The 23,812-nt window shown below is 42.3% G+C and overlaps 1 protein-coding gene across 1 annotated transcript in view; it reads left to right on the top strand.

The window, feature by feature from the left end:
* Positions 1-6,746: 6,746 nt before the first annotated feature.
* frmpd3 (FERM and PDZ domain containing 3) overlaps positions 6,747-23,812 on the top strand; it is a gene marked incomplete at its 3' end in the record, with an annotated part of 52,500 nt that continues 35,434 nt past the window's right edge. The window contains exons 1-5 of the mRNA XM_084085804.1: positions 6,747-6,853; positions 9,216-9,370; positions 12,063-12,165; positions 17,004-17,049; positions 22,912-23,016. Coding sequence (XP_083941930.1) covers positions 6,813-6,853; positions 9,216-9,370; positions 12,063-12,165; positions 17,004-17,049; positions 22,912-23,016 — 450 coding nt within the window. The 5' untranslated portion in view covers positions 6,747-6,812. The remainder of the gene's footprint in view (positions 6,854-9,215; positions 9,371-12,062; positions 12,166-17,003; positions 17,050-22,911; positions 23,017-23,812) is intronic.

Genomic DNA, 23,812 nt, shown 5'->3' with positions numbered 1-23,812 from the left:
CAAGAGAAAGACACAATGAGACAGATCCTGACAACATTTATTTGAAAACTTAAGTTACTAGTTACTTTGTAGATTTGTATTATCATTACAAAACATACATTAACCACTTCAGCCCTACATTTAGGCCATTTGAAAATAGCAGATCTACAAGCTCACAATGCGTCGCTACGCAACACATTGTGAGCTTGTAGATCTGCTTTGTTCAAAAGATGTTTATCCATTTGAAAACTTGTGAAATGGGACATTCTGCGTAATGAGCACTTTCACTTTTGTACTTTGAGTGTATTTTGATACCAATACTTTTGTACTTTTACTCAAGTCAATTTTGAATTCTGGACTTTTTACTTGTAACGGAGTATTTCTACATTGTGGTATTGATACTTTTATTTGAGTGAAACATGTGATTACTTTTACTGGTCAGAGACCGCCCCTGGGACATGGGGGGGGGGGGGGGGGGGGACAGCAGACTTCACTTCCCATGCTCCCTGTAGGCATACATGCAGTGACACAGCCATGGGTCAGAAGGGTCACCAAACAGTAGTGACACAGACACTCTCCATCCTATCTCTCCATCATCATCATCATTCTCCTCCATGCAGCCGGCGTCTGCTCGGCTCTGTCCACCCCAAGGCCAACGACATGCCAGCGAGAGCCTTCCGTCGTCATGGCAACGGGCAGGCCTGCCGCGATGTCCTTGGGGAAGCGGTGCCTGACAGAATCTCTCCTCCGCCGCTGCTCTCTCTCTCTCTCTCTCTCTCTCTCTCTCTACCTCTCTCTCTCTCTCTCTCTCTCTCTCTCCCTCTCTCTCTCTCTCTCTCAGTCTAAAGGTCGGCCGTGCAGCTGAATGCGTGTTTGTCTGTGGAGATGTGGGGACGCGTTATGGTGTCATTCAGTGGTGTAAAGTAACTAAGTACATTTACTCAAGTACTGTACTTAAGTACAATTTTGAGGTACTTTTACTTTACTGGAGTATTTTCAATTGTCTATACTTTTACTTCTACTCCACTACATCTCAAAGGCAAATATTGTACTTTTACTCCACTACAATTATTTGAAAACTTTAGTTACTAGTTACTTTGCAGATATCAATTATTACATTATAAACCATACATTAGCCACTTCAGCCCTATTTTATACATAGGCTATTTGAAAATAGCCGATCTACAAGCTCACAACGCGTCGCATCGCGTTGTGAGCATGTAGATCTGCTATTTTCAAACATTTGACTAATTCTGGACTTTTACTTGTAACAGAGTATTTCTACATTGCAGTATTGATACTTTTACTTAAGTAAAACATTTGAGTACTTTTTCCACCACTGAGATATATATCAAGCGAGTCTTGCACACACACGGAGCAGAGAGCCTTTCGGCCTGGTGGAGACGGTGACGCCTCACCACGTGATCTCAGCTTGCTGTCGTGGGATATGGACGCATTATGTGAGATGAATGACGGATGGATGACTTTCTTTTGGACCAACAACCCGTTACGTGCGCTTCGAATTTCAATTAACGCTAATCATTCAGAAAGATTAGCCCCGAATGAAATTTCGGTATTCAATATTCCGCCAACTCGCGAAAGATCACCTGTCTGTTTCAAAGGCGCCGCGTGGTGACAAATGACGCCTCACCAGCTGCTCCTTGCCTGTGAAAAAGGATTATTACATGTAGCCGAAGGAGAAGCTGATTATTCTGCCTTTCATTCCCCCTGGGAATTCTGACAACACATTTCTCTCACACGCTTCTTCTTCTTCTTCTTCTTCTTCTTCTTCTTCTTCTTCTTCTTCTTCTTCTTCTTCTTCTTCTTCTTCTTCTTCTTCTTCTTCTTCTTTTTCTTTTTCTTTTTCTTCTTTTTCAAAGAAACACGTTTTTTTTTTATCGCATTTTTCTGGAGGGTCTAAATCGATTAAATAATTTAGTTTGATTAACTGTTGCACCCCTCTAGTCTTAGTGAAAGGGACCTGATTCGCGACTGTATACTTTTCCGTCTATAGGCCTACACCAAATCTCTACTAGCTCACTACTTTTGCCAAATGTTCTACCCAGGATATGGGTGCCGGGGTTCAAGTGGTTAGCACCGTCCTCTAGTCCTCTAGTCCATCAGTCTCTCTCGACACCCCCCCCACTTGCTGGAATGGAGCAGCCATTCTGTTGCGTCATCACCATGTGGAAGTCTCGGCCGCGACTCGGGCCGTCCATCACGCCATGCTGTGCGATCGCGCCGCCGCTGCTGCCGCTATGAATGTCAATGATCCCTCCTTCCTCCCCCTCCGGGCACTCTGCTGCGGCGGTGACGAAGCCAAGATTTGTGACCTCAGCGAGGAGAGCGGCATAAATATAGCCCCCGCTAAGGAGAGCGTCTCCTTAGCCTCTCATCTGCTCGCCATCACTCAACCCGAGCCGTGCAGAGAAGAGTTTACACATCGTCTCTCTTTTACGCATTCCATCAGATCTGCGAGAGCTGCTGTTATTGTTACTACTGTCCACTAAATCAACCCGGCGGGGGGGGTTACCGTGTGAAATACAGACAATAGACGAATCAATTTGACTATTACATAGGCTGACACACAAATACATAATGTTAATGTTTGCTATGCATCCCATGTCTGTATTGTGTGTGTATATATAAGCAGCTTACCAAAATGACAATTAAAAGGAGAAAATTCAATAAATGCATCACAGCCACAGGTTGTCCTGCGCGCTTTCTCTCTCTCTCTCTCTCTCTCTCTCTCTCTCTCTCTCTCTCTCTCTCTCTCTCTCTCTCTCTCTCTCTCTCTCTCTGCCACATTCATTCCATGCCAATAAGAATGTGTGTTTCAGCATTTCCATTGTCCTGCCTGCCAGGCTTCAAAGGCATTCTGTGTGGATGTGTAGAACCAGGCGTGTGTGTGCCTGTGTGAGCGTGTGTGTGCCTGTGTGAGCATGTGTGTGCCTGTGTGAGCATGTGTGTGCCTGTGTGAGCATGTGTGCTCATTGTGTACGTGGCTGTTTTGTAAGTTAATGGAGTTGGACAGCATGGAGAGGTAGTGAGGTTGTAGTGATGCTGTAGTGAGGTTGCAGCGGAGTGATGATTGAGGGTGTAGTGAGGTTGTAGTGGAGTGAGGGTATAGTGAGGTTGCAGTGAGTAGTGAGGTCGCAGTGAGGAGTGAGGTTGTAGTGAGGTTGCTGTGAGGTTGCAGTGAGGAGTGAGGTTGCAGTGAGGAGTGAGGTTGTAGTGAGGAGTGAGGTTGTAGTGAGGTTGCTGTGAGGTTGCAGTGAGGTTGCAGTGAGGAGTGAGGTTGCAGTGAGGAGTGAGGTTGTAGTGAGGTTGCTGTGAGGTTGCAGTGAGGAGTGAGGTTGTAGTGAGGAGTGAGGTTGTAGTGAGGAGTGAGGTTGCAGTGAGGAGTGAGGTTGCAGTGAGGAGTGAGGTTGCAGTGAGGAGTGAGGTTGCAGTGAGGAGTGAGGTTGCAGTGAGGAGTGAGGTTGTAGTGAGGAGTGAGGTTGCAGTGAGGAGTGAGGTTGCAGTGAGGAGTGAGGTTGTAGTGAGGAGTGAGGTTGTAGTGAGGAGTGAGGTTGCAGTGAGGAGTGAGGTTGTAGTGAGGAGTGAGGTTGCAGTGAGGAGTGAGGTTGTAGTGAGGAGTGAGGTTGCAGTGAGGAGTGAGGTTGTAGTGAGGAGTGAGGTTGTAGTGAGGAGTGAGGTTGTAGTGAGGAGTGAGGTTGCAGTGAGGAGTGAGGTTGTAGTGAGGAGTGAGGTTGCAGTGAGGAGTGAGGTTGCAGCGAGGAGTGAGGTTGTAGTGAGGAGTGAGGTTGTAGTGAGGAGTGAGGTTGTAGTGAGGTTGCAGTGAGGAGTGAGGTTGCAGTGAGGAGTGAGGTTGTAGTGAGGTTGCTGTGAGGTTGCAGTGAGGAGTGAGGTTGCAGTGAGGAGTGAGGTTGTAGTGAGGAGTGAGGTTGCAGTGAGGAGTGAGGTTGCAGTGAGGAGTGAGGTTGTAGTGAGGTTGCTGTGAGGTTGCAGTGAGGAGTGAGGTTGCAGTGAGGAGTGAGGTTGCAGTGCGGAGTGAGGTTGTAGTGAGGTTGTGTGAATGAATGAATGAAAATGAATGAATGAATGAATAAATTGATTGATTGCTTGATTGATTGATTGATTATTTCGAACACTGTTAAAAGACAAAAAGAAATACATAAAATAAACAATACACTTAAAATAAGAAATATAAAATATGAAAACAAATACATGTACTCTGGGGTTTTCGAAAAGGGCATAGGATGAAGTTAAAAACGTCTAGTCCACTCCTATCCTTTATTGCTAATTCAAATAACATTTACAAATACAATTTCTAAAATATATGTAAAATACTATGAATGTTTTTTATTTCAAACATTGTTTAAAAAAGACAAATAAAATACAAAACATATATATAAACATCTGATTTCTCGCGAAAAAAAAACGTTTAAAAAAAGCTATTAAAATACGCGATTTAAAGCAAGCACCAAAGGCGCGGGTTTTTAACTGCGGCAGACCCGTTATTGAGTTATGAAATTTCTGTACTGTACAACTCGTCCTAGGATATCATAAAATCGTAATAAAGGTAAGAAAACTGTCGGGCGAAATTCTCCTTTAAGCTCTCGTCTCAAATTGTAACCCACCTCTCTATCACCGAACATGTTTTGTATGTTACCTGGCAATAGCTTGTGTCTTGCTCTAAACACAATGAGTGCAGTCTTGTATTCGACAAGGTCCATGAACTTCATGGCGTGTGATTGTAAAAACAGTATATTTGTGTGATCCAGATAGCCTACCTTGTTAACTATTCTAATGGCTCTTTTTTTGCAGAATGCATAATGGTTTTAGAGTACTTTTATAGTAGTAGTGAGGCTGCAGTGAGGAATGAGGTTGCAGGGAGGCTGTAGCGGTCCCGGCACCTAGGCTCAATGTAGCCTAACAGTGTGTCGTGGGTTCGAATCCCGATCCCGACGGCCTTTGCAGCGTGTCACTCCCCATCTCTCTATCCCCATTTCATGTTAACCTACTATACGATCAGAGACGTGCAGAGAGATTTGGAGAGGCAGGGGCTGGAATTTCAAAAGGGCACATGCACGGACAAATGCACGCGCGCGCAGCGCGCGTGCATGTGTCCCCCTGCGCGCGCTTTGCGCGCGCGAAATTTTGCGGATATTCGTCGGATTCGGGTACTTTTTTACCCATTTTTTGTTACTTTATTTCGGTTTTAGGGTTAGGGGTAGGGTTAGGTTAGGGTTATAGATATATAATAAAAAAATTAAAAAAAAACATTTTTTAATAATGTTTTTTGGTGGCTTTGGATAAAACATTGGTGGCTATAGCCACCGAAGCCCCCGCCTAACGACGCCACTTATTCTTCTGTATAATGAGTACTTTTACTTAAGTAAAGAAATTGAGTACTTTTCCCACCACTGCTGCTGTGCTGACACAGAGAGAGAGAGAGCGAGAGAGAGAGAGGTAGAGAGAGATATATATGGGCTCCTGCTTGACAAGTAATTTCAAATTAACAGCTATATATATATATTTTTTGTCCATACATACCTAATCTGTCTCAAACAATTGGTCCGTGTTCTGCGTGCATTCACTGCGTTCAGTTGTGCACTCATTTAGGTTTCGATTGTGTATAATAGACTTCGTTTGCCGGGCGGTATCGCGCACCCAAAAAATAGCCGATCTACAAGCTCACAATGCCTGGCGTTGCGACGCGTTGTGAGCTTGTAAATCAACTATAATTCTGCGCGAGCACTGCATGGCACGGGGCTCAATTAAGTAAGCTTTACTGCAGGTGCGAGGCCAACGGGCGCAGGGGTTTCTACAGTTTACAGTCAGAGGAGACAAGGGCACTTTTTACCGACAGACAAAAGGGCAGGGGCTCAAGCCCCCTTTGATGTCTATGTGTGCACGTGCATGTATACGATCAATATAGGCATAAAAAACCCAAAAATAAAAAAAATAAAAAAGAAAAGTGAGCAGCAACTTACAATAAATATGTAAATTAGTGTTAAAGTAATCACGGCACATGTTGGATGTACTTTTGGCACAGGAGCCCATAATAGACAGTGCAGGGTTTAATGTAATGGTATTTGTATGTATTATTATGTATTACTGATTAATTGAATAACGGATCACAATGGAAACTTGGCCCGTGGGCTTTTTGTGTTATCCTTTTAGCATTACATTTGACTGTACTTCCTGTACTGTTAATAATCGTGTTAATATTAAGTATTCAATCAATCAATCAATCAATCAATCAATCAATCAATCAATCAATCAACCAATCAACCAATCAATCAATCAATCAATCAATCAATCAATCAAAAGGTTATAGTAAGGTTGTGGTGAGGTTATACTGAGGTTGTAGGGGGGTGAATATTAGCTGCTCTTTCAGACAGATCACAGGGCCTGTGAACTGTTGTTTGCGAGTGAGAATTTGAGAGTCCCAGCCTATAAATATTTCACGACAAATCTGAACTTCATAAAGGGCAGAGCACCAGTTTCAGAACAGAAAAAATGTCTGCGAGTGCAGTCCATGAAATTAAATTTGTACAATATTTGTAATTTTCCGTCTCTGTGCGGTGGGGCCAAGTTCAAAAACTGAAAATGAATTCAATTCCGAAACCGCCGACAGCTGCTCGATTACTTTTTCGAGTCCTTTTTTCTTTTACTCTGCCGCAAGAAGGACTGTCAGATGTCTCTTACTGATATTGCTTCTCTTGCATCTTTCATGGTGTCTCGTCCCTCAGGTGAATGACTGCCAATCAGAGAGCGTCCACTGCAGTGCGACCCTGCCCCATGCTCCTCCCTCCTCTCAGGGGATGGCCACGGTCCAGGATGGACACACAAACGCATGTGACAGGTATACTCACCTCCATCTGGTGATGAATACAATGTGATTCACCACAAATGTAACTCCCCATAGTAATATTCATACCACGGTAGGCTACTGGAAAATAACAATAGCCACTTTGCAGTGGTGTTTTTTTTAAAAGTGAAAGTATCAATACTGCAATGTGGAAATACACTTTCCAGAGTAAAAAGAACAAAAGTATTGCTATCAAAATGTACTTAAGTACCAAAAGTAGAAAGTACTCATTATGCAGAATGTCCCATTTCAAACGTTTTCAAATGTATAAAACATCATTTGAAAATAGTAGATCTACAAGCTCACATCGCATCGCATTGTGAGCTCGTAGATCTGCTAAATGGCCAAAATGTATATAGGGTTCAAGTGGGTAAAGTATGTTTTTTAATAATAATCTAAATGTACAAAGTAACTAATTAAAGTTTTCAAATAATTGTTGTGGAGTAAAATATTTGCCTCTGAGATGTAGTGGAGTAGTAGTTAGAGTTTTGAAAATTGGAAATACTCCAGTAAAGTAAACAATATTCCAAAATTGTACTTAAGTACAGTACTTTAGTAAATGTACTTAGTTACTTTACACTGGCCACATGCCATAGGACAATCACATCACATGTCAGTACTGTAGATCTATTCTTAGTTTATACTGTAGCGCTGCTAACAAGTACACATTGAACGAACAAGTACAATTTGTGCACAGCTATAAAAACAAATGAACACACTGGACTTTACTGTAGCTATACATTCGATGAATGGACGAGAACCATGCACCACTTTTCTAACATTTAACTGGAACTGCACTCCACATCGCAGCGCCTCTATTGCATAAGGTTCCTTATTTCTCTGAGTCAGGTCTACAAGGCAGCACTTGTGTACTTTGCACCATGATATGACGCGTATCTTTAGGGGGGAAAAGTACCACGTGCAACAAAAACAGAAGCATTGTTGATAATAATAATCAAACAATTTGTCCCCTTTAGTTTCTGTTTTGTCACAGTACATTTGCACTGAAATGTGTCCCCTGGCATTTAAACATCCTAACTATTTGGAGCAGTGGGTGCTATTAACCCTTAAAGACCGGGAACGCATCTGTGTCATTTTAGATTTCTTTGGGCTATTCAAAAATAGCAGATCTACAAGCTCATAGCGCGGCACTACAAGCTTGTAGATCTGCTATTTTTGAAAAATTAGTGCAAATCTTTGAATACATATTTGTTTAAAGCGATTTTGTTTTTTACTCAAATCTTTGCTTCTGGGGGTCCCTGGAACAACATATTTTGAGATGGGGTTCCGCGGACAAATACATATAATTTTGGGGGCCCTTCACATGAGATTTGTAGAATCCCCAGAAGCAAAGATTTGAGTTACAAATGTTCGCTTACAAATATTTATTCAAAGATTTGCACAAATTTTCACGATAAAAAAAATTAGCAGATCTACAAGCTCGTAGCGCGGCACTCGGTGCCGCGCTATGAGCTTGTATATCTGCTATTTTTGAATGGCCAAAGGAATCTAAAATTGACACACAGATGCGTTCCCGGTCTTAAAGGGTTAACACAGCTCCCGGGGAGCAATTAGGGGTTAATTATCTTGCTCAGGGACACACAGACTGGGCAGGACAGGGGCGGCGAACCGGTGACCTTTCGACTCTCTACCCACTCACCTACAGCCTACCCTCAGCTAAAATAATGCTGGCTGTCAGCTCACAGAAGTAAACAAAACTATAATTTTGGACGCGACAAAATTATTTCAATGATTATTTTACACCAATAATAAAAAAAAAAATGGGGGGAAGAGTGATGCCATTATTCGGCAGCTTTTTAAAAGCTTAAAAAGTATTTACGGTTTTGTTTTTATCATTCATCTACATAAAAATGGCAGCAATATCACCTTCTTTCGCGCTCCCCCCACGTCGTGTATGGTCATTTCAACTCGCTCCCGGTGAATTATCCCTTATACATCAGTGGTTCTCAAAGTGGGGTCCGGGGGGGACTGCCAGGGCTCCTTTGAGGGGATTCCAGGGGGTCCCCAGCTGACTTATTGATAGTCAGGAACCGAATGGACTCTGAGTTATGGGGGTCCGTGCGCCTAATGCATATAGCAAACTGGGGGTCCTTGGAATCAAAACGTTTGAGAACCACTGTCTTAAATATCACCGTCATGCTCTGTTTCAGCTGCTTTATTCTCTGTTTCTAACAAAAGTGTGTGTGTGTGTGTGTGTGTGTGTGTGTGTGTGTGTGTGTGTGTGTGTGTGTGTGTGTGTGTGTGTGTGTGTGTGAGCGTGTGCGTGCGTGCGTGCGTGCGTGCGTGCGTGCGTGTGTGTGTGCGTGCGTGTGTGTGTGTGTGTGTGTGTGTGCAGCTGTGCGATGTTAGAGGAGGGCCAGGATGGTATGGACAGTGGTAGCCTGACTCCTGGCTCAAGTCGACAGGTCACCATCCAGAGGCACCCCAGCCAAGGCTTTGGCTTCATCGCAGGCAGCCAGTGCCCTGTCATCGTACGCTCTGTCTCCACCGGTTAGTGTGTGTGTGTGTGTGTGTGTGTGCGTGTGCGTGTGCGTGTGCGTGTGCGTGTGCGTGTGCGCGTGCGCGTGCGCGTGCGTGTGCGTGTGTGTGTGTGTGTTCCGTGCACGCACAAAATGTAACATTATTAACCATTCAATACGGGAACACATACTGTGCCATTTTAGATTTCTTTGGCTATTCAAATATAGCAGATCTACAAGCTCATAGCGCGGCACTCCATGAGCTATTTTTTAGGAAAACAATCATGAAAATGTGTGCAAATCTATGTATACATACAATGTTAACTCAAATCTTTGCTTCTGGGGGTCCCTGGAAAAAAATATTTTGAGATGGGGGTCCGTGGCTATCATATAATTGTGGGGGTCCTTGACATGAAAAAGTTTGAGAACCACTGATAAATATAGCATATAGCAACTTTTCACGATTTTTTAACAAACAAAAAAAGATAGCAGATCTACAAGCTCGTAGCACGGCGCTCTGTGCCACTCTATGAGCTTGTATGTCTGCTATTTTTGAATAGCCAAAGTATAAAATAATGGTTAAAGTGGTTACACAGATGTGTTCCCGGTTTTAATGGGTTAATAATTTGTTAAAACTGCATAACATGTAAATGGTATAAAATAACACTGAAGATGTGACAACAGTCCTTGGATGAAAAAAGGAGAGTTTTAAAAGTGTCTGGAGAAGGGGCAAAGCTAACAGGGAAGGAACAACTGAAAAAAGTGTAATCACCCTTTTACTTCAACCGGGTTCGCGGGACCCTCAGAAGCATCAGGTCAGACCATCTAAGTTGCCTATAGGTGTCAAAGGGGCAGATTAGCTCTGGCATAATACTGTAGGGTGGTGCTAGTCCATTCAGGTTCATTTTTTTTAAACAAATAATAAAACTTTAAAATGAGTCCTAAGTCTTAAGTAAAAGTACCAATACTGCAATATAGAAATACTAATAATGTTACAAGTAAAAGTCCTGAATAAAAACATTACTTGAGTGAAAAGTATTGGCATCAAAATATACTTAACTACTAAAATATTTGAAAATAGCAGATCTACAAGCTCACAACGCGTCACGATGCGACGCGTTGTGAGCTTGTAGATCGGCTATTTTCAAATAGCCTACAGTATGTATAAAATAGGGCCAAAGTTGTTAATGTTTGTTTCAAATATAATTGTAGTGGAGTAAAAGTACAATATTTACCTCTGAGATGTAGTGGAGTAGAAGTGAAAGTATTGGAAATTGGAAATACTCAAGTAAAGTGCAAATACCTCAACATTTTACTTAAGTACAGTACTTAAGTAAATGTACTTAGTTACTTTCCACCACTGACCGCTGGATATATCATTGGTGTAAAGATGGAAAGTCAGAGATACCGTGTTCTGGGATAATGGAACCCAGGCTCCCCTGGGTTCCTGCATCACAGAACACGGTATCTCTGTCTGTGTACGGTGAAAATAGGAAGGGACCGAGAATTGACACTTGAGGGACCGCGCAGGTGACGGAGGCCGGGGAGGATGAAATATCACCCGTCTTAACTGAAAATGTCTTCTGAATGTCAACCCCGCGTTCAATCGTGAAGTCAGAATTTTGTGGTCGACCGTGTCAAATGCAGCGCTGAGGTCGCGCGGAATTAATATAGCACAGTCTCCAGAGTCAACAGTTAAAAATAAGTCATGTGTTACTTTTAACACGACATTCAGTGCAATGTTGTGCTCCGAAACCAAGACTGGCTTCTAGGGTTGCATTGTCATTGAGTATTGACTGTAGTTGATGAAATGCAACGTTTCAGAGAACTTTTGACAGGAGGGTAATTTTAGAAATTGGTCTGAAATCGGTCTGTGGTTTCAAGGTTTTTGTTGTTGTTGTATATAATAGGCTGAACCACAGCATGTTTAAAATAAGATGGGACATAGCCTGAACCAAGACAGATAATTGACAGGATGCTAGTTCGAAACTGTCAAAAGGCTCTTTAAGGAGGCATGGGGGATTGGGGGAAGCATGTTGTGGGTTTCACGGGAAACTATATCTATCAGACACAGGAGAAACACAGGCTCAAACTGACATAAGACAGCAGTTAGACACGGCAGAGACAGAGTGGTCATTAGAAAAAAGGTGAAATGTCTGATTTAATTTCAGCTACCTTGTCCGGAAAAAGAAAATCACATAGGCTCTTAGGGACACATGGAGGCTGGCAGTAACCGGAGGATAAAGTACTGCATTTACAGTGTCAAAAATAGCTTTTGGCCTGTGACGGTTTTTGGTGAGGCGGTTGGAGAAAACAGTTTGCTGTCACAGTGTTGACAGTATCTTGTTATAAAACCAAACATGTCTTTCAGGATGTCGTAATAAACTTTAAGCTCCTCCTTTCTCCACTCTACCAGTCCTGCCTCATGGGCTCGGATCAGGATGGCATCATTTAGCCAGGGCTGGGGATTGTATTTAGACCAGTGGTTCTCAAGCTGGGGACCAAGGAACCCCCAGGGGTCCTTGAGGGGGTTCCCCAGCTAAATGAGTTGATATAGGCTCAAAATCTGTTTATCAAAATTACATTAATGAAAATTGCCATCGGAAAATAATGATCCCCTCACAATACAAACGTGTGTGTGTGTGTGTGTGTGTGTGTGTGTGTGTGTGTGTGTGTGTGTGTGTGTGTGTGTGTGTGTGTGTGTGTGTGTGTGTGTGCGTCAGATGGTCCGTCCTTCAACAACCTGCTACCAGGAGATCACATCCTGGCCATCAACGAGGAGCCGGTGAGCGACGCGCCACGAGAGAGAGTCATAGACCTTGTAAGGTAACATCCTTTACTGTCCCCACAGAGAGGATAGTGGGGTGGGGATTACAGGGAGTCATAGGCCTTGTAAGTTAGTGGGGTGGGGGGGGCAGTGGTAGTGTGTGTGGGGGCGTTTTATTTTTTTCTCATGTCAATAAAGCCCCTTTGAATAGGCTCTATGCACAGCAGCCATATTGTGAAGAAATTCACAGGTGTTGCCAATGATACTAATGAAGGCTCCGTTCCATTCTGGTCAAACAGTGTCAGGGTGCTGATATTGTTCATGTTGGCTCGCTGGAAACACTCTGCTACACCAGTGGGTCTAAAATTGGGGTCCATGGTTCCTTGAGGGGGTTCCAAATCATAGATATAGAAACCTAGATACCTCATTGGCCTCTACAGTTCATTGGAGCGACGTGCTTGGTATGGTGGCCACCATATTTCCGGGGGACGGGCACTGGCCAATCACAGCGAGTTGACTACTGGCCAATCACAGTGCGTCTTTTCCAGGACTTGTCAGAATCTAGTTGTCCCGCCCCCACCTTCCTCTGATTGGCCTACCGAACGCCCCCTTCTGTGACGCACACGGAAGTTTCCAGCTGGCCCCCACAAGCATAGAGGAAGCGGAAGTGCGTCCGAGATACACACGCTTCAGAGCCAGAGGAGGCGTCTACCTTTATATGTCTATGTTCCAAATGGCCCTTACGGGCGTGTAACTCTGAGAGTGTACAAATGGAACTCTCACTCTCACTCACACTCTCAGAGTTATGGGGGTTGTGGAAATGAAAAGGTCTGAGAACTACAGTGTGCTACACTAAATGGAACAGAGCCTTCGTTAGTATCATTGGTAACACCTGTGAAGGAAGTGATAATTTGGCTGCTGTGCATAGAGCCTATTAGAATTTGTGTGTGGGGTGGGGTGGGGCGGTGGAGTCATAGAGACACGCGGGGAGTACAAAGTTCACGCCCACAATTGAGACAGTGCACCCGCGCGAGGTCCGTTACAACGATGTACTGCAGCTGTCAACCCAATCTCTATGAGAGGCATCGTAAAATACCGTAATTTCACTGGTTGACTACTGAGGTTGTAGCGATTTTCTTTTGTGTTCTTAATAAAGTGTCCCATTTGTTTGATTTGTCCTTTTTAATGTCCCATATCTGTCATCTTAATATAAAACACACAATATACTATAATATACTCCATCAGTGTATGGAAAAGTCAAAAGTTCTAGCATCTGAAATCTAAAGTTTAAGTGGTCGCATGGTATATACGTCATGGACGCATCCCTTGAGGTTTTCAATACCGAGATACGTTTGTGTCTCGCATGTATCATTGTTATAAGCTATTTATTTTGGACAATTATCCAAACAGCATCTTGCAAGTCTATAGTATATAATACTAACCTGGAGAATTTACTAAGTAGTTGAAAATGTCGGTATATGTCACTCCTCCATTTAGTTTTGGGTTATTTCCCCAACTTACATTCAGGCAAGTTAATACAACAACGGTAAACCCACACGTTTTTATTTTTCATGTACTATGAGATGTTCAAAATATAGACAGGAACTAAATCAATCGAGACTGGGATGAGAATTCCCCTGTTAAGTCGGCGCTCGGCGCTCGTAAAGACAGTGATGTCACTGAAATGCGACTACTTGTCAGTCTGCTGTCTCCCCTCTGCTGTGTTAACATTAAAACAAGAGTAAACAGAGAAAAACAGAGAAAGCAAGAAGATATGCTGATAAAGACACTCTATACATTTGGAAACATATTTTTATTCAACTCCATATCGTCTCTAGTTCATGTAGGATCATTGTAAAGGTAGTCGGATTCAGACTGGGTCCGTTTGAATCAAACCGTTCCCGAGTACGCCTGGCTTCTCCCAGCTGGCCAGCATTCACACTGGCCAAGACTCGAGACCATTTCATTTAACAGTAATGGTAAATATGTGCCTCATGGGGGCGCTGTGGACTATGGGGCTTTGGGAGAGAGAATGTCATTCACAGAAGAAAAGTCACTAGAGTGAATAATAAAGTTTGACAGTGTTCCTGACGTTGTCTTGAGTTATGAAATGTAACATTATCTCTGTTAATATGATATTGGCGTCACGGACGCATCCTTGGGATTTTAGCAGTGACGTCACAGACTAATCCTTAGTATATTTATCCTTATATACGCGTTCGCTACACATGTGTTTTTTGTTTATTATTTTTCACGGCTCGCGCTACTCAAACACTAGCGGGATTATTATTTCTTGTCAACATTCAAGTAGAACTATGAGAAGGTATAACCCAGCTAAAATAATGTGTCATTATAAAAATATATAAATGATATATGATTAGCAGTCCACTTCCTCCTGTTGGTACGGATGGCTTCACATTGCATCGTTCCGTACTCGAATACGCATGATCCGGATCCGAGACTACCTCCGGAGGTGGTTTCGGGTACGGTACGGTGATCCGTTTCGGGGAACGATACGCAACGTTCACACTATCACAACATCAGCCAAGTGGTCCAGGGTGCGCACCCGGGGCCATAGTGTGAATCCGCCCTAAGTCTCATATCCTCTCATAGAGATTGTATGGACAGCTGTAGTACATCGTTCTAACGGACCTTGCGTGGGTGCACTGTCTCAATTGTGGGTGTAAATGTTGTAGTCCGCATGTGTCTCTATAGAGTACCGAAGTCCTGACACTCCTGCTACCCCTGGGTCACGGAAGGATTTTTTTCTATTGAAAAAAAATAGGGAAATCTTACATGGCGTCAGATAAGAACTGTGTTCCAAAAGTAAACACCTCAGCCCCGTGATGTCAGGTCACGCACTCTGTGTCGTTTATGATATTGAGTTACACTTCTGTGTTCAGAGAAAATGTATTCACTTTCACACTCTTTGGATAAATTAGTACTTTTTCACCGTCAGTTGATGCTTTGACTGTTTATTTTTGGAACACAGTTCTTATATGACGCAATCTAAGATGACCAGCCTATGGTATTTTCAATGGAAAAAATAACGGCAGTGATGTCAGACTTTGGTTCTCTATAAGGCCCATTTATACTAGGGATGGTCCGATCAGGATTTCTGTGTCCAATACCTATCACATATTTTCTTTCCTCGGAATCGGATGATACCAGTACCGATCTTGTGCGTAAGGGGATTTAAAAAAGGCTAATATTTCCAAAAATGTTTTATTTTATTTAGCTTATTAGCAAAAACAAATGAGCTTTTCCAGGCACATATCAGTATATGACTGGAAAATAATCAACTTTTCGGATCGGAATATTTGGCAACCACTGATCGAGCCAATTTTTGTGAAAATTGCCTGATTTAAATCAGTGGCCAATCTATCGGAGCATCCCTACTCAACGTCAAGTACAGGTACGAATGGAGCGTCTCCCTCCGTACTCTGCGTTCATTGTATCCATCATTCTGCACATTGTCTCAAAGCTTACGGATGTGAAAGGTACGCATCCGTAAGGTGCAATACCACAGGAAACCATGGGGGTATTGCAGTCGTTTTTTGTCAGTCGGGACGTAGCGTTGTGGGTGATAGGCTCTATGCACAGCAGCCATATTGTGAAGGAATTCACAGTTGTTGCCAATGATACTAATGAAGGCTCTGTTCCATTCTGGTCAAACAGTGTCAGGATGCTGATATTGTGCATGTTGGCTCACTGGAAACACTAATAATAATAAAACATTTTATTTATAACGCACTTTCCATTCTCACGAATCTCAGAGTGCTACAGATTAAAAGCAAGGCATAAAAACAGCATATTTAACAAAACAATTACAAGAGACCCAACTAGGCTAAACTAAAGGGCCAAAATTAGAAATTAAAACAAACAGAAGTCCACGAAAATTAGAAAAATGCTTTTTTTAAAAGGTAGGTTTTTAAAAGCATCAGTGGACTGTGGTGCTCTCAGGTGGTCAGGGAGGGCATTCCACAGACATGGGGCTGTGTAACAGAAGGCCCGGTCGCCCATGGAGGGACAATGAGAAGGTTGGTGTTGTTGGAGCGGAGGCTTCGGTTCGGTTGGCGGGTTTTGCACCAGTGCTCCAGTGGTCCAGGGACCCTCGTGGTTTCTTGAGGGGGTTCCAAATGGACCCTTACGGGTGTGTAACTCTGAGAGTGTACAAATGGAACTCTCACTCTCACTCACACTCTCAGATTCCATTTGTACACTCTCAGAGTTAAGGGGATCGTGGAAATGAAAAAGTCTGGGAACTACTGTGCTACACTAAATCGAACAGAGCCTTTATAGCATCATTGTTAACACCTGAAGGAAGTGATAATATGGCTGCTGTGCATAGAGCCTATTGTGTATACTGTAGGTCTAGTGGATGAAATGGTTGAACCTTCATTTAGACAGAGATCTAAGCAATGTGTTCTGAACGCATATGTAAATACTGTGCACCCGTTCTTAATAACGAGACTATAAATGGGCCGATGGTGGGCCACAATTTGATTTCACTTTCTATTTTAAGGTCACGGTTGTCTTAAAACTTTTCAACCACTTCAACCGTATACACTTAGTTGAGCGATGATCGATTTTTGTGTCACCCCAGTAGTTTGTAGTGAGTTTTCTGTTGGGGGGCAGTGAGTTTGAAGTTAGGTTGCATTTGGACAATGGATCCATGTGCAACAGTGCATGCATGGGCTACATCCGCACACAACGGCGGATGAGTCAGCCTGCAAGCTACTGAAGGACAGTGAGAAAATGGCAGAGATAAAAAAAAAAAAACACAGAAGAATGTCTTACAAATACCACGGCTCTTTCTCTCTGTCTCTCTCTGTTTCCACAGCAGCATTATTATCTAACCCAGTGCACTCTCTCCTGTCTGTCTGCCTCTCTGTAGACGCTGTAAAGACTCTATAGTGCTCACTGTGCTGCAGCCACATCAGGTAGAAGAATACTGCCTGCCATGTCTCCCTGCGTCTGTCTGTCTGTCTGTCCGTCCGTCTGTCTGTCACGTCCTCTCTGGCTCCCCTGCTGGTTGTGTGTTTGTGTTGTTGGTTGCTTGCCTGTTCTGTTAGTCCGATTCCTTGTGTAATTTCCTTAACATTTCGGGGGGATTAGGAAAACTATCCATTTTTGCTAACTTGATTTTGTGCAGAAGCCAAAATGGCGTCTGTCTTGGATTTTGAAAAACGGCGATCTTTAATAATACTTCCATCCATCCATCTTCAACCGGTTATCTGGAGTCGGGTCGCGGGGGCAACAGTTCCAGCAGAGAGCTCCAGACTTCCCTTTCCCGGGCAACATTAGCCCCTTCCTCCTGAGGGATCCTGAGGTGTTCCAAGGCCATCTAATTCCCTCGTCTTGTCCCCTGCAAGGGGGGCGTCTCCCAGTGGGGCGTGCACAGAGGACCTCCCTATAGGAGACGCTCAGGAGGCATCCATACTAGATGCCTGGCTTCTAGATGATTTAGGATCATGATTCCAGAAGCTAAATATATATTTTTTTGGGGTCAGGAAATCCAATGGTGCTAATTAGAACAGATTTAGGATGCCATCTATTTTTTCCACGACTTGGAATTTCTGATTTGATATTCTCAGAAGTTTCCAAAATGTATAGTATTCCTAATCCACCGAGAAATTGAACGAACGTTTAAATCTGGACATGTGTGAACTGGACTGGTTGTGTCTATTAGCCGGTAGGAGGCGGGATTCGTAGATGTATGCACATAGAAACCTCACTGGCTGCTGCTGGTCATTAGAACATTGCATCCATCATCATCATCACCACGGCCGCCATATTAGCAGGGACAAGCCGTACCTCCTTAATGCATGTATGCCCCATATACTGTATGTCTATTGAAGCATGAGGTCCCTCCACAATTAATCTATTTTGTCGTCATAACTCGCTGAATTCTAGACCTATTTTCAAGCGGTTTGGCTTGCTACAAATGTTAGACATGTATAACTATGTTATGATATAGAATACTTGGTTAAATTTAAAAAAAATGTCATCTCGTGCCAAAACAGGAAAAAAAACGTTTAATCTCAGGAATTGACATACTCTGGTATATGTCTTGCAGTGGAGTTATGACAAGCCGCCTCTCCTAATTTGGGGCCGACCCTGGCGCACAGCCCAGGTGGCCAATGCAGCGTCTATGTATTCATGGCTATGTATGGGATTCCCCTGGACCTGGGGAATCCCAATGGCACATAATCATAAACTGGGTCCACTGAGTCGCTCAACCAGCTGCACGTCTCTTGTTTAGTTTCCTGTTTGTTTGGTTATGCATCCTACAACAACCCTACAGTACATCATACATGTCATTACATCCACTCACACTCCACAACATCCCCTTTTGTCATTTCTTGGATTAATTGTTAATATCTTGAGTTGGGTTTATTTGGTTGTCTCTCTTATTGATACTGGTTCAGAGTCTGGTCTTAACAAATGTCTCGTCTATTTTGTTTGTAACAAATGGAAGCTTGTTTGTTTGGCTTTGTAAGCATTTATTTCATTTCTCATTTGTGTTAGGCTACTCACAATTTTGTTTGTGTTTGACTTGTTAGCGTAGGGGTACGGTCACACATGTACGACCGAACGGGTGTAGCCCACAAATACTGAGGCGTCAAACCGCTTCGCTGTTGTGTGGGGTGCATCATTGTTGTCATAGTTTTTGCTGCTTCACGTAATGTGTCAAGGCACCGCAAACCGGAAGCGCCACCTCTCCAAGTGAACGGCTGTTTCAGTCACGCATGTGTGAACGTACCCTAGCTGGGTTTGTTGGAGCTACAGACAGACAGACAGACAGACAGACAGACAGACAGACAGACAGACAGACAGACAGACAGACAGACAGACCTTTATTGATCCTGCAGGGGAAATTAAGTTGTCACGGTAGATTTTGTGTTCGTGGTACAACAGGATTTGTGCGGGTCTGTTCTGATACGCTGCGTTTGATGAGAGGTTTTTGTTTGCGCTATTGGGAGTCTGGGAGACACTTCATTAATTCAGCAATTTGATAATATCTAATTGTTCAATTTGTATGGTCCCATGAATACCTTTTTTACGGTCAATGTTGTGACCTTAAAAAGTTTTTAAAATGCTGCTCTGTTTTGTCTAGAACTCTTTGTGACAGTGAATATGTTGAGTCGTAGTTTTTGTGCTTGTTCAAGGTTCAGGGTTTCTTTATTGTTTCATCTTGTGGAAGTACTTAAGAGTAAGATTATTTTGTTGTTGTTGTTGTTGTTGTTCAGACATTGTAGCAGCAATGTCTTGGGGAGAAGAACAGGTTGTCCGTTGGATCAAACACATATCGTCTTTGTCGGGTGGAAACCTCATACGTATGTCCAAAACTGTTACAAAAGTAGCAGATCTACGAGCTTGCACATCTGCTACTTTTGATGCTTTTGTGTGACGCTGTTGCATGATCAAGTAGGGCGTTAATTTACGAAAGAAAACACAAAGAATATGGAGATAAGAGGTTTCTGCCCAACAGCAACGATATTCAACAACAGTTGTTCTTCGAGCAGCAGTTGTCTCAGGACCACATCCACGCATCTGTGTCATTTTAAGATATCTTTGGCTATTCAAAAATAGCAGATATACAAGCTCATAGCGCGGCACCGAGTGCAGCGCTATGAGCTTGTGGAAATCTTTGAATATATATTTTTGAGCGATTTGGGTGGTCCATGACATGAAAAAGTTTGAGAACCACTGATTATAGCAACATGAGTTTTTTTTTAAACTGTTAGGATTTAGAAGACATTTGTAGAATCCCCAGAAGCAAACATTTTAGTTAAAAATGTTCGCTTTAAAATATATATATTCAAAGATTTGCACAAATTGTCACGATTTAAGAAAACTAATAGCAGACCTACAAGCTCATAGAGCGCCATGAGCTTGTAGATCTGCTATTTTTGAATAGCAAATGTATAAGATAATGGTTAAAACACAGATGCGTTCCCGGTTTGAATGGGTTAAAGAAAACATTTCTAATTTTTTCTCATTGTTTGAGCGTGTTGTGGATAGGAAGTGGCCAGACACCCCTCATAAACTGTGTTTTTACCTGTAGAGGCCAAGACGCATGATCTGCTCTCAGTGTAGAATAGTAGTTCTCAAACGGGGGTTCAGAGATCCTTAAGGGGGGTTCCAGGGGGTCCTCAGCAAAATGTGTTAAAATAAAATCAAAAATCAGTTTAACCACCTGAACTCTATTTACTGTACATCTGCTATTTTCCAAAACAAATCGTGAAACATTTGCAATATTTTTATGCTTCTATCAGGTCTGTGCTATTAAAGGCAGATCAACTTGTGCCTGAGAACTACAGTACCATCAGTGCGTTTTAATTGCCAAAAGAAAATTGAATAGCAAAACACATTTGGAGTTTTGCTAAAGAGCTGAGCAAACGTTTGAATCAATGGTGTTCTTTGGTGGAGCAATTTAAACATTGAGTTCTGGACCATATTGCTGCTTTTAAATTAACACAAGGTTAAAGCTGGCACAGCTGATGAATATGTGTTCACGCATCATAGAGTGGACTTGAGGAGGTGAAGATTTTTAGTAAAGTTTCAAGCACATCTGACCTTAGCCCGGTTTGTAATTACTTGTCCCAGCCTTAAGAGTTGAGGAAAATGAAGACATTGAAGAATAAATAATTAATAAAACAAGAATACACTGTCTGTTCCCCAAAATGACATTGGTTTGTGATTTAGTGCAAGATGAGGTGATGTCAATGTGGGGATACGTCCTGCGTTGCCGGTAAATGGAGTCTAATAGCATAATTAGATTTATAATTGGTTTCACAGCGCAGATGAGTGATTAGATAAAATTGTTGTAATGCGATGCATTTGTAAATTACTTGTTATGGTCTAAAGATACCGTATGACAGGAGATGCAGGCAGCCCTAAAGTATCTTTTTTTTTCATATATTTTGAAATATGGCCCTCTTTGAATAAAGGTTTGGACACTCTACGCTCTAACCAGAAGGCCACTGAGCTTGTCTGTTTGGTTCTGACTGCATCCTACAAAATCCCCGGCTACATCATACATGTCATCCACCCACATATACCATTGGTTCTCAAAGTGGGGGTCCCCAGCAAAAGTAGTTAATGTAGCAACAAAATCATTTGAACTACTTGATCCATTTATACGTTGGCTATTCAAAAATAGCAGATCTACAAGCTCACAGCCCGTCACTTAGTGTGCCGCGCTGCAAGCTTGTACATCGTAATTTTTTGAAGATTTCTGAAAAATGCTGAAAATGTTTGGAAAGTTTTGAATTATTTATAAATCATCTGGGGCTCTCTGGCACAAAAATATTTTCAGATGGGGGTCCGCAGCCAAATACACTGCGAAAAAGTTTGAGAACCACTGACAAATACCACTGATGAACCGCCTGACACACTCTTGGATTGTTTGTTAATGACTTTCCCCTGAGTAAAGTTTATTCCGTTGCTGTGTCTCCCTTATTGTCTCTGTCTCTGAGCCTGGTTGTAAACACCTCTGTCTGTCTGTGTTGTCATTGTCTCTCCGCGACATTCTCTCAGTTCTTCGCTCTCCTCTCCTTCTTCGTTCTCACTCTCACAACGATGTTCTAGTCCAGCGTTCCAAACCTGTGGGCCAGACACACTGGTGTATTGCAAATGGGCCCCCAAATAATTATTATTTGTGTCCCAGTTACAATACTTGCGGTTTTCCAATGATCACATAATATACATTTTTAAAAAGCAGAGAAAAAATGTCATGGTGTTTTTTTCTTTAAACCCTTGAAAAATGTGTTTTCATTGTGATACCGCTAAATGTCAACGTAAAGTATGCTACATTTAGTTCCATTGATCCAAGCCGGAACACAATCAATTGATTTATCATTAAAATGAAAGGAAAGCTTTCAAGATTTTAGAGTGGGCCCTGGTCCAGAAAGGTTTTGGAACCCAAACGGATGTTTCTATATCAGTGGTGCTCAAACTTTTTCATGTCAAGGACCCCCAAAATTATACGTATTTGGCCGCGGACCCCCATCTCAAAATATGTTGTTCCAGGGACCCCCAGAAGCGAAGATTTGAGTTGAAAAAGGTTCACTGTAAAAATATATATATTCAAAGATTTGCACAAATGTTCACGATTTTTTCAAAAATAGCAGATCTACAAGCTTGTAGCGCGGATAGCCAAAGAAATCTAAAATGACAAAGATGTGTTCCAGGTCTTAATGGGTTAAACACTGTATAGATACACTTTAACACTCTATAGATACACTTTAACCCTCCATAGATGCACATTAACACTAATATTAACATTAACACATACAGATTGTTGTGCATCTACCCCTGTAATGGAAGTTGAAATGTTACAATTATTTAAATTGGGTATTACTGAGGGGGGGAAAAGCCATGTCATCTGTGAGCATAAATGGAAAAGGTTTTTCTTTTACTCGCGCAATTTGATAATTTATAGGCTGGAACCATTTTGTACTTCCAGCCTCATAAAAGTCACATTATTTTGAACTATGCCGCAATATAGCTGGAAACCCATTACTTTGCAATTTTCCCTGACTTTTCCTTTCTTTTCTGTCAAACATTTTTACTTCCATGTTTTTATTTTCCCTTTATTTTTTACTTAAATATCTGCAAATGTGGAAGCCTGCATAAATATGAATTTCACCTCACTTTTACCTTATGTCTGTGTTGTGACAATAAAATGTGATTTGAGTTGATTTGATTTTGAACTGGCTCGACAACTTTCAACAACAACAACAACAACAACAACAACTCTCTCTGTGTTTCTCTCTTCCTCATTCTCTCTTCCTCAGTCACCTAAGTCTGCCTTCATAAGTGCAGCCACCAAGGCCCGCCTGCGAACAAACCCGCCCAAAGTGCGCTTTTCCGAGCAAGTGTCCATCAGCGACCCGGACTCAGTAAGTCACGCTCATTGTGTCTCTTTTACGATATATCGGTTTGATATATTGGCCATTATTTGACTTTTAGTTTTAGGACATATTGGTATCAGTTATGCAGCTGATTATGTAGTTCTCAAAATGTTTTATTTATGCAGATGCTTGTTGATTGGCTATTTAATTTGTATTTTTGAATGATAAGACGTTAAATAAAATGACGTTCAGCTCATGTGGGTATTTTATATTTACGTTTTGTTTGTTCAGTCAAATGTTCTTTTCACAGCATATCAAAGTATACTTAATGTCAATTTTTCTATCTATGAAAAGGTTTGTTTGTGTTTGTATTTGTTTCCTCATGAGTTGAATGTTCTGAAATATACATTTTAATCAAAACAAAGTTTTTCAAATTGATTAGAAAATGCTGCAGTTTTTTGACAAAATATAATAACATGGGTAATCAGGGGTCTCAAAAGGTCGTAACACACGGCAAGCGGTTCACGTGGGCGTTACCGCTCGGATCAGCGGTGATCGCGGCACGATCATTGTTGTTTTGTCCTCCTGCGGAGTGCGGAGAAAACAAAAGCTCACCACAATCCAGCTCTTGCTGCCCATGCGCGTGTGCACAAACGAGAACGCGCGCGAAAAAAGGACCCTAAAGCCTGCGCTAAGTCGCACGATGGTGTCACGTGCCGAGAATGAGACTTGTGAGCGTTGTGAGCTTGTAGATCTGGCCAGCTATTTTCAGCTAGATCACGGACACCTATTTTCACTATTCATTTTTTGAAAGTGTAAAGTTATTAAATATGTCAGTCATTTA

Source organism: Gymnoscopelus microlampas (genome assembly GCF_963454915.1).
Source record: "Gymnoscopelus microlampas genome assembly, chromosome: 18".
Classification (NCBI taxonomy): domain Eukaryota; kingdom Metazoa; phylum Chordata; class Actinopteri; order Myctophiformes; family Myctophidae; genus Gymnoscopelus; species Gymnoscopelus microlampas.
Note: the sequence above shows the minus strand (reverse complement) of the source record. Positions and strands in the feature narration are given on the sequence as shown.